This window comes from Oncorhynchus mykiss, chromosome 21, assembly GCF_057628025.1.
Source record: "Oncorhynchus mykiss isolate SJ-2025 chromosome 21, ASM5762802v1, whole genome shotgun sequence".
Taxonomy (NCBI): domain Eukaryota; kingdom Metazoa; phylum Chordata; class Actinopteri; order Salmoniformes; family Salmonidae; genus Oncorhynchus; species Oncorhynchus mykiss.
The window spans coordinates 18,812,501-18,830,000 of record NC_143042.1 but is presented as its reverse complement, the minus strand read 5'-3'; the positions used below and the strand labels follow the sequence as shown (position 1 = coordinate 18,830,000).

General features: G+C 50.2%; 1 protein-coding gene across 1 annotated transcript in view; it reads left to right on the top strand.

The window, feature by feature from the left end:
• Positions 1 to 17,500, top strand: part of LOC110501045 (transcription factor SOX-5) — a 98,973-nt gene that overhangs the window by 58,200 nt on the left and 23,273 nt on the right. The window contains 5 exon segments of the mRNA XM_090215049.1: positions 3,647 to 3,773; positions 9,051 to 9,079; positions 9,081 to 9,107; positions 9,109 to 9,141; positions 17,482 to 17,500. The exon segment at positions 17,482 to 17,500 is cut by the window's right edge and continues 125 nt beyond it. Coding sequence (XP_090071175.1) covers positions 3,647 to 3,773; positions 9,051 to 9,079; positions 9,081 to 9,107; positions 9,109 to 9,141; positions 17,482 to 17,500 — 235 coding nt within the window.

The following is a 17,500-nucleotide window of genomic DNA, read 5'->3' as shown; positions in this document are numbered from 1 at the left end:
ACTGCCCCACATAACAGTCTGTGTGTGCTTGTGTGAGTCTCTCTGTGTGTGCTTGTGTGAGTCTCTGTGTGCGTGCTTGTGTGAGTCTCTCTGTGTGTGCTTGTGTGAGTCTCTGTGTGTGTGCTTGTGTGAGTCTCTGTGTGCGTGCTTGTGTGAGTCTCTGTGTGTGCTTGTGTGAGTCTCTGTGTGTGTGCTTGTGTGAGTCTCTCTGTGTGTGCTTGTGTGAGTCTCTGTGTGCGTGCTTGTGTGAGTCTCTGTGTGCGTGCTTGTGTGAGTCTCTCTGTGTGTGCTTGTGTGAGTCTCTGTGTGCGTGCTTGTGTGAGTCTCTGTGTGCGTGCTTGTGTGAGTCTCTGTGTGCGTGCTTGTGTGAGTCTCTGTGTGTGCTTGTGTGAGTCTCTCTGTGTGTGCTTGTGTGAGTCTCTGTGTGTGCTTGTGTGAGTCTCTCTGTGTGTGCTTGTGTGAGTCTCTCTGTGTGTGCTTGTGTGAGTCTCTCTGTGTGTGCTTGTGTGAGTCTCTGTGTGTGTGCTTGTGTGAGTCTCTGTGTGCGTGCGCTAACCTTAACCACTCAGAAGGAATGCCTAAACCGTTATCCTTTGATTAGTTTCTGTTTTCACCCTGTAACCACGTGGAACTCACCCTGTAGCCATGTGGAACTCACCCTGTAGCCACGTGGAACTCACCCTGTAGCCACGTGGAACTCACCCTGTAGCCACGTGGGACTCACCCTGTAGCCACGTGGAACTCACCCTGTAGACACGTGGAAATCACCCTGTAACCACGTGGCACTCACCCTGTAGCCACGTGGAACTCAACCTGTAACCACGTGGAACTCACCCTGTAACCACACCGAATCAACCCTTGTAACCACGTGGAACTCACCCTGTAGCCATGTGGAACTCACCCTGTAACCACGTGGAACTCACCCTGTAACCACGCCGAATCAACCCTTGTAACCACGTGGAACTCACCCTGTAGCCATGTGGAACTCACCCTGTAGCCACGTGGAACTCACCCTGTAGCCACGTGGAACTCACCCTGTAGCCACGTGGCACTCACCTTGTAACCATGTGGAACTCACCCTGTAGCCACGTGGCACTCACCTTGTAACCATGTGGAACTCACCCTGTAGCCACGTGGCACTCACCTTGTAACCATGTGGAACTCACCCTGTAGCCACGTGGAACTCACCCTGTAGCCACGTGGAACTCACCCTGTAGCCACGTGGAACTCACCCTGTAACCATGTGGAACTCACCCTGTAACCACGCCGAATCAACCCTTGTAACCACGTGGAACTCACCCTGTAGCCACGTGGAACTCACCCTGTAACCACGTGGAACTCACCCTGTAACCACGTGGAACTCACCCTGTAACCACGTGGAACACACCCTGTAACCACGTGGAACTCACCCTGTAACCACGTGGAACTCACCCTGTAACCACGTGGAACACACCCTGTAACCACGTGGAACTCACCCTGTAACCACGTGGAACTCACCCTGTAACCACGTGGAACTCACCCTGTAACCACATGGAACACACCCTGTAACCACGTGCAACACGTGGAATGCGTCAGAAATAGACGTTCCTCCGTAACACATCGAATTTCAAAGGGAAACTATGAGATGGTGTTGGCCCTGTGCCTGTTGTGCCTGTGTGTATGGTGGGCACAGTGAAATAACTCCAGTAACTCCTATCCCCATGACTCTATGAGTATCTGCAGCCCGTTCCTCTCCAGCATATGTTCAATTAGGTTTGAAAGGCAGAGAGGAGCTGCGGTCTCTGTGATTCGCCTCCGCAGGGGGGCCTGTCCAGCCTTTCCGCTACCGTGCCTCTCCCGTCTGATCCACGGCCGCACCGCGCACAACACATGGCATTTATGGTTTACCAAAATTGTGGTGTAATTATTGTGTGGAGGGGGGAGACAAACAGTTCCTGTTCCACTATTCCCCTCGCGCTGCGCTGATCCTGCTTGTGGTTATGGTCTGGTGTAGTACTGCTGGATCTGGTCATGAGAGGACACACACACACACACACACACACATACACAGGAGAAAAGACACACAGGCAGGAGAGGCCTGGCTGAGAATACAAACACACACATAGCAAACAGAAAGAACACACACACACACACACACACAGACAGACAAGAAGGAAGGTGAATAGAAAGACATTGAGAACGTTCATTTCTGAAAGAGGGAGGGAGTGAGAAAGGGGGAAAGGAAAGGAAGGGAGGACATACTTGATCCTGTCATCCATTTGACTCACCTACCTGTCCTTTATCCCGCGGTGACATAAGACGATGACGTTCTTCACATGTTCCTGCAGCTTTTTCTCTCTCCGTTATATTGCAGCATTCTGTAATATACGGGTGAAATGAGAAGGAAGGAGGGAAGGAGAGAGGGATCGGGGGGAATGAGAAAATACTTGTCAGTGTCACTTTGACATTCAATTTGAATAGTTGCATCTGTGTCCATGTCATCGAATGTTTTATAACCGTTCAGACATTTCATTCTACAGGTAATAGCTTATTCCTTTTGATCCCTGGGTTTGAATGATATTTCCTTCAGCCGTTGCTTATGAAACTGTAAGGCCCACCTGGGTTTGTTATCTTCAAACTTAGCCTGCAAAACGTTGCTGTTATCCATCTATCTAACTCCTCATACTGCGGACTCTCTCTCCCATGTCTCTGCACATCTCTTCTGTCAGTCATGTCACTCCTCAGTGTCTTTGTGTTGTTTTTGGCAGAGCAGTCTTCAGCTGAACACACACACACACACACACACAATCTTCGGCTTCCACCATCTGTCTCCTACTTCTCTCTCTTTGCGAGAAACACTCAGACTCTTCCTCTTGCCAAAGTCACTGAGTTTGTATTTTTTTCACTGAGTCCTGGAAACCTTGTGAAGAGGGATGGCGTGCTGCCGACTCAGAGTGCTCCTCTCTCCTCTCTCCTTGGGGAGGGAAGAAGCCAGGCCAGCTGTTATGAGAGTTTAGCAGTGATTCTTCCTCGTGACTCCCTCGTTGTCTCGCTAATCAACAGGACAGGACTCCCTGACTCTGACCTGTCTCAGCTCATATACACAGCTCTGTATCAGACGCAGGTGCTCAAGAGGAGAGGAGAGAGTACGTATTTGCGTGTTGGATGGGGGTGTGTGGCGGGAGCGGTGTGTGTGTGTGTGCGTGCACTCTCTTCTGTTCCGGTGTGTGTCTGCGTGTGTGTATAGCTGCACGTGTGTTTGTGTGTGTGTGTGTGAGCATTCTACAGTTTCTTCCTTCTTATCTTATTCGTGGCCAGATGATCTCACCTGACCTCACCACACTGAGCTGTGATTGTGTCTAGAGGTTAAAGGTCACAGACAGGACCTGATACCCCCTCAGGTGAGGAACAGACAATAACCCCAGCTGGCCTACATTGATACAGATAGACCAGCCTTCTGCTTCTGTCTGCTCTGTTCACCCTCACTACCCAAGATCAATGTCTGACTACACCTGGACTGCACGCTCACATACCTCCCCCACCCCATATCAGATACGGACATCCATATGCTCAATAAACTGATCTCTCTCTATCGCTCTCTCCTCTCCTCCTCCCCTCTCCTTTCCTCTGCACCTCCTCTCCTCCTCCCCCTCCACCCGTCTCTCAGCAGGTCCAGGGGCAGCTGCCTCCGTTGATGATCCCTGTGTTCCCTCCAGACCAGAGGACTCTGGCTGTAGCTGCTGCCCAGCAAGGCTTCCTGCTGCCCCCCGGATTCAACTACAAACCAGGCTGCAGTAAGTACTAACAGTCTCTTCAAACTGACTATTCTCTGTGGGTCTAGATTGGGACATGTCAGTGGTGTTGTTGCCACGCCACTACAAGTGTATTTTCTACAGAGACAGGGCCCCTCTCTCTCTCTCTCTCTCTCTCTCTCTCTCTCTCTCTCTCTCTCTCTCTCTCTCTCTCTCTCTCTCTCTCTCTCTCTCTCTCTGTCTCTCTGTCTCTCTGTCTCTGTCTATTGGCTCATTCCTTCGCTTGGCTCATCCTTTTGTCTCCATTTAACATTTTCCAGATTATTCTTTTTTGAAAGCAACAAAAAAAAGCCTCATCCTGTGGGACTTGTTATTGGCCGCGGCAGTCCGGCTGTGAGGCAATGTGTTGTTTACCGCGAGAAGCAACACGTGTGTGCCAGGAACGGGCATTCCGAATACCGTAGGAACACGCCAGGGGGTAGCGCGACCTGCCCCAGGTTCCCTCACATTAACACAGGCCCCCGCCAGAACATGCGTCCAACGCGCCTCACACACGCCTGTCCAACAATCCTCGCGCTCGCCTCCCCCTACAGACAGACAGACTGGTCTCTCTAAGGTCCAGCTCATCCCCCAGAAACTAACAGCTTCCTAAACAAGTCTCCTTCCAGTTTCAATTAATGCCATTATGTGCCAATCCTCGCCCACCACCCACCGCCCACCGCCCACTTAAAGACCCCCGCTGTCTGGGAGGAATATTACTGTCTTTTCTCTGCCTGAGCCAAGGAGAATGGTGTTGCCCTGAATGACAGATAGGGCTGCTGTCCTTCTGAAGCATCAACACTTGTTGACTTATATATGGGTTATAGTACATACTGTACACCAGTGGTTCTCAATCCTGTCCTGGGGAACCAACGGGGAACGCATTTTTGTTTTGGCCCTTGCACTACGCAGCTGATTACAAACCATCAACTCATCATCAGGCTTTGATGATTTGAATCAGGTGTGTAGTGCTAGGGCAAAAACAAAAATGCGCACCCCTTTGGGAGAGTGCACAGACAAAGAGTGATTGCAGAAAGAGGGTGCAGACGGATGGAACAGAGACAGAGAGAGAGGAAAAGAAAGAGAGAGAACAGAAAGAGCACTGCGAGGATCTGGCTTAATTACGTCCAGGGCGTCTTTATCGTCCCAAGGACCAGGATTGAGAATCACTGCTGTACACAGTAAACACCACACACTGTAGACAGAACACACACACACACAAATACATAATTTGCCCAGTGAGGCCTCCAATCGTGTCCCTATCCATCCTTCCCTCCCTCCCTCTCTCTCCCTCCCCCTCTCTCTCTCTCTCTCTCTCTCTCTCTCTCTCTCTCTCTCTCTCTCTCTCCATCTCTCTCTCTCAGTGAGAACTCTCTGTCACACCAGTAGTCTAGGGAGATGTCTCTCTCTCTCTCTCTCTCTCTCTCTCTCTCTCCCTCTCAGTGAGAACTCTCTGTCCCACCCAGTAGTCTAGGGAGATGCATCTCTCTCTCTCTCTCTCTCTCTCTCTCTCTCTCTCTCTCTCTCTCCATCCCTCCATCTCCCTCAGTGAGAACTCTCTGTCACACCCAGTAGTCTAGGGAGATGCATCTCTCTCTCTCTCTCCCTCTCGCTCTCTCTCTCTCTCCATCCCTCCATCTCCCTCAGTGAGAACTCTCCGTCACACCCAGTAGTCTAGAGAGATGCATCTCTCTCTCTCTCAGTGAGAACTCTCTGTCACACCCAGTAGTCTAGGGAGATGCATCTCTCTCTCTCTCTCTCTCTCTCTCTCTCTCTCTCTCTCTCTCTCTCTCTCTCTCTCTCTCTCTCTCTCTCTATCCCTCCATCTCCCTCAGTGAGAACTCTCTGTCACACCCAGTAGTCTAGAGAGATGCATCTCTCTCTCTCTCTCAGTGAGAACTCTCTGTCACACCCAGTAGTCTAGGGAGATGCATCTCTCTCTCTCTCAGTGAGAACTCTCTGTCACACCCAGTAGTCTAGAGAGATGCATCTCTCTCTCTCTCAGTGAAAACTCTCTGTCACACCCAGTAGTCTAGGGAGATGCATCTCTCTCTCTCAGTGAGAACTCTCTGTCACACCCAGTAGTCTAGGGAGATGCATCTATCTCTCTCTCTCTCTCTCTCTCTCTCTCTCTCTCTCTCTCTCTCTCTCTCTCTCTCTCTCTCTCCATCTCTCTCAGTGAGAACTCTGTCCCACCCAGTAGTCTAGGGAGATGCATCTCTCTGGCCAAGAGCAACATGTTTGCTTTCTTTATTTCTCCCTTTTGTTACAGCCGTGTCCCCATGAGGAGCATGAATATCTGCCTCTCCGGTGTTTGTTTAAGGAGCAGGAGGCAAAAAACACTACTTTTGACTAGCGCCGCATCGGTAGTGCACAATGTAGGGAATGCTGGGATGCTGCCTGTCTCCCAGAATACACATCCACTGAAATAAAAATACATCTCTCAAAAATGCTACTTGAACCCTGGCATTTTTTATGTCCCGGAGTTGTATGAAAAATGTTGAATGCTGAAGTCTGGATTACTGCTTATTGAGACGAGGTCCTGGGTGGGGTCCTGGGTCAGGACTGATTGTTACAAGGCTGGGCACACACACACACACACACACACACACACACACACACACACACACACACACACACACACACACTAGTGCCATGGCCGGAGCGGAGAGACCCAGTGTATTGTCCTGATATAGCATTGTGACGAAGTCACTCTGGGACCCGGTCAGATATGCAGGGTCATACCCTGAGAACATTGTGATGTATTAGCATCACTGTTTATATCTGACTGTCTATGCCTAGTGACAGTAATATTCCACTGCCATGGCATTCATTTTATTAGATACACCCTTTAATGAAATAAATACATCCATTTATCATAACACGAGTATCTTTCACTCTCTGATGTTCTGTTTTACACAAATAACACACTATAATACAACTGTTTAGAAGGAATAAGAACACCGGTGGCTTGTTGAACCCGGTCAACCTTTGGTCCTCATGTCCTCCCTCTACTCCTTCCTTCTATCCATCTGTCTTTTCCTTCGTTCCTCCTCCCTCTGTCTTCTCCCTCCATCCCTCCTCCCCTCTGTCTTCTCCCTCCATCCCTCCTCCCCTCTGTCTTCTCCCTCCGTCCCTCCTCCCTCTGTCTTCTCCCTCCATCCCTCCTCCCTCTGTCTTCTCCCTCCGTCCCTCCTCCCTCTGCTTCTCCCTCCATCCCTCCCTCTGTCTTCTCCCTCTGTCCCTCCTCCCTCTGTCTTCTCCCTCCATCCCTCCTCCCCGTGTCTTCTCCCTCCATTCCTCCTCCCCGTGTCTTCTCCCTTCACTCCTCCTCCCCGTCTTCTCCCTCCATCCCTCTGTCTTCTCCCTCAATCCATCCAGTTGTACAACTGCCTAGGTATCTCCCTTTCCCTTCCCTTTCCTCCCAATCTCCTCTCTCCACCTCCTCCCCCACTCCTTCTCCCTCCATCCCTCCTTTCTGCCCCCAGCCCTGACCTTTCCCTCCCATAGTAATTGCACAGGCCTAGCTATCTGCAGATGGGTGCTAATAACCTGCTCCATTCTTTTTATTTCCTATTCTCTCCATCCCTGATTCATCAGCCTTCACTTACTGCCGACATGGCCTACTAAGAGAGAGGGGGGCAGAGAGGCAGGAAGACAGACAGACAGACAGAGAGACAGACAGACAGAGAGAGAGAGAGAGAGAGAGAGAGGGGAGGTGAGAGAGGGAGAGAGGGGGGCAGAGAGAGAGAGAGAGAGAGAGAGAGAGCGAGCACAGAGAGAGAGAGAGAGAGAGAGAGAGAGAACAAGCACAGAGAGAGAGTGCACAGACAAAGAGTGATTGCAGAAAGCGGGTGCAGACGGATGGAACAGAGACAGAGAGAGAGGAAAAGAAAGAGAGAGAACAGAAAGAGCGCTGCAACGATGACGTCGCCCTCTCTGGCTTAATTACGTCCAGGGCGTCTTTATCTTTGAACACCTTCAGAGTCTTTGTCAGGAGGTATTAGAGAGAGGCCACACAATCAGCCTTTCATTAGGACGCACCAGACACAGGACAAAGGAGGGCTTTAGAACAGACCGGAGGGAGGGAGGGAGGGAGGGAGGGAGGGAGGGAGGGAGGGAGCTCAGACGGAGGGAGGGAGGGAGGGAGGGAGGGAGGGAGGGAGCTCAGACGGAGGGAGGGAGGGGAGCTCAGACGGAGGGAGGGAGGGAGCTCAGATGGAGGGAGGGAGGGAGGGACGGAGGGAGCTCAGACAGAGGGAGGGAGGGCGGGAGGGAGGGAGGAAGCTCAGACGGAGGGAGGGAGGTGTAGAAGGAGGGAGGAGGGAGGGAGGGAAGGAGTGAGGGAGCTCAGACGGAGGGAGGGAGGGAGGGAGGTGTAGCGGGAGGGAGGGGGAGGTGTAGAGGGAGGGAGGTAGGGAGGGAGGGAGGGAGGTGTAGAGGGAGGGAGGGAGCTCAGACGGAGGGGAGGGAGGGAGGGAGCTCAGACGGAGGGAGGGAGGTGTGGAGGGAGGGAGGGAGTCTAAATACGGAGGGAGGGAGGTGTAGAGGGAGGGAGGGAGGGAGGGAGGGAGGGAGGGAGGGAGGGGAGGGAGGAGGGAGGGAGGGGGAGGGAGGGAGGGAGGGAGGGAGCTCAGATGGAGGGAGGGAGGTGTAGAGGGAGTGAGGGACGGAGGGAGCTCAGACGGAGGGAGGGATGGAGGGAGGGAGGGAAGGAGGGAGTGAGGGAGCTCATACCGAGGGAGAGAGGGAGGGAGGGAGGGAGGGAGGGAAGGAGGGAGGGAGGGAGGGAGGGAGGGAGGGAGGGAGGGAGGGAGGGAGGGAGGGAGGGAGGGAGGGAGGGGAGGCAGATGGAGGGATAGAATGGAGAACAAGGGAGAGAGAGGGTCTATCTGGGCTGCAGGTAGAGGGGGAGAGAGAGAGAGAGATGGGGGATCATTTGGCCTAAATAGAGAACAGGGAGGAAGTGAAAGGAGAGAGGTCTCACACGGGAGTGTCAAAGCTGTCTCGGTGTAGAAAGAGAAAAGAAGGTAGAGTGGAGGTAGGGCCATGTTATGGAGAAAGGGCTGTGTTAGTGCATATAGAGGAGTGTGAAGGTGTTGAGAGGGTGAGGACAGAGGAGAGAGAGCGAGAGAGCGGGGAAAGGACGAGAGAGATCCACAGAATGTTGTCCAACACATAAATGGTAGGGAGGCACTGAATAGGAAAAAGGAAGGAGGAAGTGAAGGAAGAGAGGAAGGAGAGATAGCTGACGTGTATTCTTTCTTTTCCTCTGTCCAGGTGACCCTTACCCTCTCCAGCTGGTCCCTGACTACCATGGCAGCAGCTGCTGCCGCTGGCAATGCCAGGCCTCGGTCAACTACAGCTCCAGGTGAGACCAGCACCATGCTGATGATTTTATTTCCATTCAAATGTTCACCAATATTACGATTTCCTCCAAATGCCTCCCGTTGCCTTAATACATAGAGTAAACCTTTTCTATTGTGACATTGCAATGTTTTTGGTGTTTTAGGTCCAAGGAAGGCCAACTCAACGGTTCTCGAACCTCTCCTCGGAGACCCTCAGACATTTCACAGTGTTGTATCCGTGAACTAGCTCACCTGATTCACCTAGTCAGCACTTAATGAGTTAACAAGTTCAGTCAGGTGTGTTCTGCAAATAGTTGAAATACACGGAACGGCTGGGGGTCTCCGAGGAGAGATTTGAGAACCACTGCTAACTGACTAAGCTGGTGGTTCTGTTTTTTGTTTGATGACAGTGTTAGGTTACCATAGTGATGCTCTTTTGTTCTGGAGGAGAGACCTTGAGCAGAGAGAATAGAGTCACTAGTGCTACTTATTGTTTACTCTCATAAGACTGGAGCCATAGAAACCCCAACTATTCAGTAAAAAAGACCAAAAACAGAGCAAATTCTGCAGTATTGTCACTCTGGCTCTGTAATATTTTGAATATGTTGAATACTGTGTGTGTGAATGGTAAGGGACGAGAGGGTCTGAAGTGGGGATCGACAGGACTATTGAACAGTTTGGAGTAGACTCCAACTACAACAACCCAGCCTGGTGGTGCTTACAGGTTAGCACACACACTCACTCACACACACACACACACTCACTCACACACACGGACACGCCCACACTCACTCACACACACACACACACACGCACACACACACACACACACACACACACACACACACACACACACACACACACACACACACACACACACACACACACACACACACGCACACACATTCCACTCCCCAACACACAATTACCCACTGTTTCCCTCATCCTTCCCTCTCCCCTCCGTCCTCTCTCTCCTCGTTTATCTGAGAGAGTATTTCCCTCCATCTGATAAATCCAGAGAAGAAAAAAGAGTGATTTAAAAAAAAAAACGAAAGACAAAATTCCCAGCATCTGTTCCTCTACTCTGAGAGGATGGAGGCATGAGCCCATCTTTAGCACTCGCTGTCTCCCTCTGTCTCTCTCCTTCCCTCTCTCCACTCTGCATATTTAGAATAAGTGGGCTATCGTCAGTTAATCCTGACCCCGGAACAGATTTTAGGATTTTAGGAGTCCGAGCTACCCCATCCCACATAGTGAACTACTTTGGTCTAAAGTGGTGCATTATATAGGGAAGGCCGTGCCATTTAGAACGCACGTGAAATATGCAGCGCGGATCTTAGCCACAGATCCGCGACTGCCTCAGGACCCCTTCTCTCAGGGGTTAAGAGCCGGGCGGGCGTCCTCTCTGCTGCCTGTCTGAAATACATTAACCCCAGAAGATCAGAGGACACAGGACACCTTGTACCAGGTTGCCCCGCAACGCATTATCACTGTAAAAGCAGGGGGAGGTGACACACACACACACACATACACACACTGCTGAACACTCACACTCAATTAGTGAAACACAGCTGCACTAAGCAAGCTACGTATTTGCATGCATATTACCAGAAGAGGACAGCTTTGGCTTAACCTGAGCTCACACACACGCGCGCACACACCAGGCTGGGGTATATAGGTTAAGCTTTGCCTGTTAAATACATTTGCACCTGTCTGACTGACACATCAGATTCAGTGTTGATATCGAACTACGCTGAGCTATGTAATTCTATTCTAGCTGCTGTTGTCAGTATGGCTTCATTGTGTGTGTGTGTGTGTGTGTGTGTGTGTGTGTGTGTGTGTGTGCATGCGTGCGTGCGTGCGTGCGTGCGTGTGTGCGTGTGAGTGTGAGTGTGTGTGTGTGTTTGGGAGGGGGAGTTAGATCTTGTCCCTTCATGTCCTCAGTGATTTTATCTCAGTGAGATCTTGGCTCCATATGTTCCGTTGTGTTCAGATTGAGAAAATCTCCCCGATTGAAGGGCTTTGTCGCAAGTCAATTGGATTTAAACAGAACAGCAACAGCAACAGCAACAATAAAACGACGTCTGACAACATCGCTTGCTGGTGCTAGCTAGCAGCCTTCATTAAATCCCATCAGAAGGAAGAAAAGAAAAACAGATCAAGTCTGTTACAAAGACATGATTTAGTGAGGCTAACCCGACAAGGGAATGTCTGAATGTGGTATTTCCCTTGGAGTGTGTGTGTTGTGGTGTTTTACAAGGCGGGTGTGTGTGTGTTTTACAAGTGGTTGGCTGTCAAGCTCTGAGACCAACATAACAATTACCTGCCCCAGTGTCACAACCACTAGAGATGAGGGAACAACAACGTGGCTGCCTAACAATACACCGGGGCTGGTGGAGGGGAGACACACACACACACACACAACCACACACTAAAACACACACACAACCACACACTAAAACACACACACACACAACCACACACTAAAACACACACACAACCACACACTGAAACACGCACACAACCACACACTGAAACACACACACACACACAACCACACACTAAAACACACACACAACCACACACTAAAACACACACACAACCACACACTAAAACACACACACAACCACACACTAAAACACACACACAACCACACACTGAAACACACAAGGTCCTATAAAGGCACACACCACCACAAAGACACACTGCGGCATATGCGCTGTCACATATACTCATTTTGATCATGTTCAAGTCACACACACACACCTGTGCTGGCCACTTATTGGCAGCTGTGAGGAGAGTAGGCAGTAGAGATCTATGTGGAACTCATTTAGTCCAGGTCATGACCCCGAAACCTCCCTGGTCTCCCTGGTCTATAGTCTGACAGAGATAAGACTGGGGACAAAGACTCACTGTGACGGTTACATCCATACAATAACTACTCTGTAGTCTCATTCTAACGCACACTATATGGCAGGGGAGCAAGTATGGGGTTAGAGAGAGAGAGAGAGAGAGAGAGGGGGGGGGGATTATATTAGTAGGGCGATGGAGGGATTTGAAATGAAGAAATGAAGGTATGAGACAGGTACTTAGAGGGAATGAAGGGATGAGGGAAAAGATAGGAGAGGAGTATGTGAACAGCAGTGCCAGAGAGATATGAAGTGGGGAGGAATGAAGGGGATGAGGAAGAGGAGGAGAGGAATAAGTGAACAGCAGTGCTAGAGAGATATGAAGTGGGGAGGAATGAAGGGATGAGGAAGAGGAGGAGAGGAATGAGTGAACAGCAGTGCTAGAGAGATATGAAGCGGGGAGGAATGAAGGGATGAGGAAGAGGAGGGAGAGGAAGAGGAATGAGTGAACAGCAGTGCCAGAGAGATATGAAGTGGGGAGGAATGAAGGGATGAGGAAGAGGAGGAGAGGAATGAGTGAACAGCAGTGCCAGAGAGATATGAAGCGGGGAGGAATGAAGGGATGAGGAAGAGGAGGAGAGGAAGAGGAGAGGAATGAGTGAACAGCAGTGCTAGAGAGGTGTGAAGAGGGTCAACGGAGCAGGTCAGGTATCATATAGGGAGGAGATGTTGGAACATATTGTACTGGATTACTGCACTGTACACTGACGAGAGGGAGGGAGGGAGGGAGAAAAGTGACAGAAAGAGAGAGAGAACGAGGAGAGGGAGAGAGACAGTGTGTGTTATCAGGGCATGTGCATGCGTTGACACTTAGCAATGCTGACAAGGTGGCTACAGGATAGTTAGCGTTGGAAACATTATTTCAGTGCTGATATCTCTGTATAGACTAGTCTGTGATGTCTGTGGGAAATGTCTTTACTGATCAATACCAGTACAGATAGGAGAATAGAAAGGTCTCATACAGTGATATTCCCAGTTCCAACACACACACCTCCAACTCAGTCTCAGACAGTCAGAGAAAGCAGTATAAATCCATACAGATTTCAGATCTTCTATTTTTCCTTTGCAATCTTATTTGATCACAATACAACCTCCTTTCCTCAGATCTTCACTGTCACCAACAATATAGCTGATAAATTGACAGAGTTAATATGGAAAGAGATTTAAAGGTTTAAATCCCTGCTCTCTCCCTCTCCCTCCCAATCTCCCCTCTCTCTCACCCTCTCTCTCTCTCTCTCTCCCTCTCTCTCCCCCTCTCTCTCTCACCCCTCTCTCTCTCTCTCTCTCTCTCTGTCTCTCCACCCTCTCCACTCTCTCTCTCTCTCCCTCCACTCCCTCTCTCTCTCTCTCTCCCTTTTCCACTCTCTCTCTCTCGCTCTCACTCCCTTTCTCTCTCTCTCCCTCTCTCCACTCTCTCCTCTCTCTCTCCCTCCACTCCCTTTCTCTTTCTCTCTCCCCTCCACTCTCTCCTCTCCCTCTCTCCCCCTCTCTCTCACCCTCTCTCTCTCTCTCTCCCTCTCTCCCACTCTCTCTCACCCTCTCTCTCTCTCTCTCCCTCTCTCTCTCTCTCTCTCTCTCTCCCTCCACTCCCTCTCTCTCTCTCCCTCTCTCCACTCTCTCCTCTCTCTCTCTCTCTCTCTCTCTCTCTCCACTCCCTTTCTCTCTCTCTCTCTCTCCACTCTCTCCTCTCTCTCTCCACTCCCTTTCTCTCTCTCTCCCTCTCTCCACTCTCTCCTCTCTCTCTCCCTCTCTCCCCCTCTCTCTCTCTCTCTCTCTCTCTCTCTCTCTCTCTCTCTCTCTCTCCCTCTCTCTCCACCCTCTCCACTCTCTCTCTCTCTCTCCCTCCACTCCCTTTTTCTCTCTCTCCCTCTCTCTCTCTCTCTCTCTCCACTCCCTCTCTCTCTCTCCACTCTCTCCACTCTCTCTCTCTCTCTCCCTCTCTCTCTCTCTCTCTCTCTCTCCACTCCCTCTCTCTCTCTCTCTCCACTCTCTCCACTCTCTCTCTCTCTCCACCCTCTCTCTCTCTCCCTCCGCTCCCTTTCTCTCTCTCTCCCTCTTCACTCTCTCCACTCAACAAACAACCATCACACAGGCAGGCGAGGACAGTTAGCTCGAAGGGAATCAAACAGGAGTAATGGAATAATTGGTCTGTTGCACAATGGGCCTAGCTGACCAGAGTAAACAATGGCTGTGGCCTACTGAACCCTCATCTATTCACATAACAAAGAGCAAGAGGGAGGAAGAAAGCATAATCTGAGTAAAGCTGGAGATTATTGACGGGAGAAGATGTCTGTTACAGGCACACAAAGATTCACAGATCTGTTCTAACTGGCTGAGACCACAGCAGAGAGGAGGGAAAGAAAGGCTTAGGTTGGGGGGTGTGAGGGGTGTACACAGACACACACACACACATACATACATACACACACTTATAGGAATACACACACATTATCTTCTAGGCGTAGACACACCTGTTTGTTCATGTGTAAACACCTCATTGTTTCTGGGTTTTTTTTTCGCATTCTTATACAATTTTGTTCTTGAGCTTATCTTGTCCACAGGTGCACACACACACACACACACACACACACACACACACACACACACACACACACACACACACACACACACACACACACACACACACACACACACACACACACACACACACGCACACACACACACACGCACACACACACACACACACACACATAGAACGCCCACAGATCCTTCTAGTGATGGAGTAAGACTCACATGAAGGGATTAGGGTAGAGAGGGTAAGAAGAAAGAGAGCGGGTTTAGAGAGTTCAAACGAACACATCTCAGGGTTGAGAGACAGACAGGGGGAGACGGAGACACTCCTTACAAATCCCTTACTAACCTCTCACCCCCCTCCCTGCACCACCTCCTAGTGCCTGGCTAGTGGCTGACATTTAAATTCCTTCGTCTCAACTAAGATAGGATGTTCCCCCTCTCACTCATTGTGTTGTGTGTGTCTGTCTACCCCCTCCCTCCTCCCCCCTCTGGTCACCCCTGGGGGCTCCGGGCTGTCACTTCCTGTTTGATGACATGCGTGTCGTTTTGGCGATGGGGGTATGCTCTGGGCGTTCTCTGTAGTGTGTGTATGTGTGTCTGTTTCTGTGTGTGTGTAAAGTGACTTGTCTCTCTGCTCGCTGGCCCATTGAGCAGGCCTGAGTGATGGGGGAGCTGGCCCTGTAATGGAACTCAATTCACACTGCAAATATAGCTATGCTGAACTGCTGGTCTCAACACACTAACACACTAACACACTAACACACACACACTCCCCGCAGTCCACTGGCCTCCCTGGCGGGTCAGAGCTGGTGGGGAGGGGGTGTGGAGGGAGGAGAGGAGGGTGTGTTCATGCTTGGGTTCACCCACCTCCAGGAGTCATGGTGGGGGTAATTGAACAGAAATGACCAGCGAGACCTTTATTTCATCAGCCAGTCCTGACCTACTGTACTGTGTCTCAGTGTTCAGTGCAACCAGTCTCAGAGCACAGCCTTAACAGAGGACTAGTAGAACGACACTCAGAGAGGGTTTTGTGGGTGAGTATTCCTGTGTGTGTGTGTGTGTGTGTGTGTGTGTTGTTTTCCTCAAGAAGAGGATTGAAATGTCTTTATTAGAGATAGCAGGAGGAGTGTGTCTAATGGGAAGCAGTGGCTGATGGGTAGTGAGAGCTGCCATGGCCATTTGCATAAACCAGTCTTTGTTTCCCTTCCGTGGCCGGCGGCCAACCACCAACAGAAGGACGGAAGTTCCTCTCACAACATAGTGGGCCTCTCCCAAACCCAAACCCTCCCTTTACACAGAAATACAATTTTTAAAAACAGCCCGTTTTGACTAAATAAACAGCTATTCTCTCCCTCATCTTAAAGACAATTAGGAACAAACGTATTTGGTGAGAATTCTTGTGAAGAAACATGAAGGGAATGAAGAGCGCTGTTGTGGAGAGCAGAAATAGCTGGAGGAGGAAGAGGGCTGATGAATATTGTAGCTCATTCGTTTGAAGTTTATTATGGTGTGTCTGTTGCTGTGGAAATGTTTGCTTGAGAGTATTAAATACTTTGTCTGACGATGAGGCTGTGTAAATATCCAAGAGCACTGTGACTACTCTGCATTATCAGTCATTTAGATCTTATTCTAAATGAAACCTCCTATCTCCCTAAGTAGATATTACTGGCAGCCGTTGACTTGTTCCTTCTAAGCAGAAACCAGCCTGTCTTCATGCCAGTCTGCGAGTTAGTGTGTGGAAGAGTGAGTCTTCATTTCATTTTGAACTATTGTGAGTGTAACGCTTACTGTTCATTTTGTATTGTTTATTTCACTTTTGTTTTATATATTTCACTTGCTTTGGCAATGTAAACATATGTTTTTCCCATGGCAATAAAGCCCCTTAAATTGAAATAGAATTTGAATTGAGAGAGAGAGAGAGAGAGCAAGAGAGAGAGAGAGAGAAGAGAGAGAGAGAGAGGAGAGAGAGAGAGGAGAGAGAGAGAGAGAGAGAGAGAGGGAGATAGAGGAGAGAGAGAGAGAGAGAGAGGAGGGAGAGGAGAGAGAGAGAGAGGAGAGAGAGAGAGAGAGGAGAGAGAGAGAGAGGAGGGAGTGGAGAGAGAGGAGAGAGAGAGAGAGAGAGAGAGGAGAGAGAGAGGAGAGAGAGAGAGAGAGAGAGAGGAGAGAGAGAGGAGAGAGAGAAGAGAGAGAGAAAGAGAGAGAGAGAAGAGAGAGATAGAGAGAGAGAAGAGAGAGCTGTTGAATGTCAGCAGAACTGATGCTCTTTAAGATCCAGCACGCTGCTGTGCGTGTGTGTGTGTGTGTGTGTGCCTCTGTGTGGCGAGAGAGAGAGAGAGAGAGAGAGAGAGAGACTCTGTGCTTTTGATGGGGAGAATCAGTGGATGGAGAAAAAGATTGGAAAGTTGGTATGTTAATGTGTTTGCCAGACGGGACAAAACTAACCTCTGTGCTGCTGGTGGCAACACACCCGCAGGCATGCAAGCACACACCAATAGCACAGAGCTTAGTTTTGTCCCGTCTGGCAAACACATTCCCAACTTTCTCTCTCTCTCTCTCTCTCTCTCTCTCTCTCTCTCTCTCTCTCTCTCTCTCAGCGTGACCCAGTAGGATTCTGAGTGTTTCCTTCCCACGATGCACCTGAAGGGGACATCTCTCACTCAGAGATCGAGGCTGTTAGTGTGTTCCCACGGGGCCGTGTGGTAAGGGAAGTGACAGCGTCCCTCTCTCTCTCTGTCACACAAACAGGCCATCAGCCTCACTAATGGCCAACCTGGGTTTTTTAGCTGGCATCTTATTTTTGTTTGTGTGCTCTGAGTATTCATTTATTCATGTGTCCCTTTCTTGTTTTCCTTTTTCACTCCCCCTCTTTCCCCCCCCCCCCCCCCCCTCGCTCCCTGATCCTCCCGTCTCGCTCTATAGCAGCTGTATGCAGCTCAGC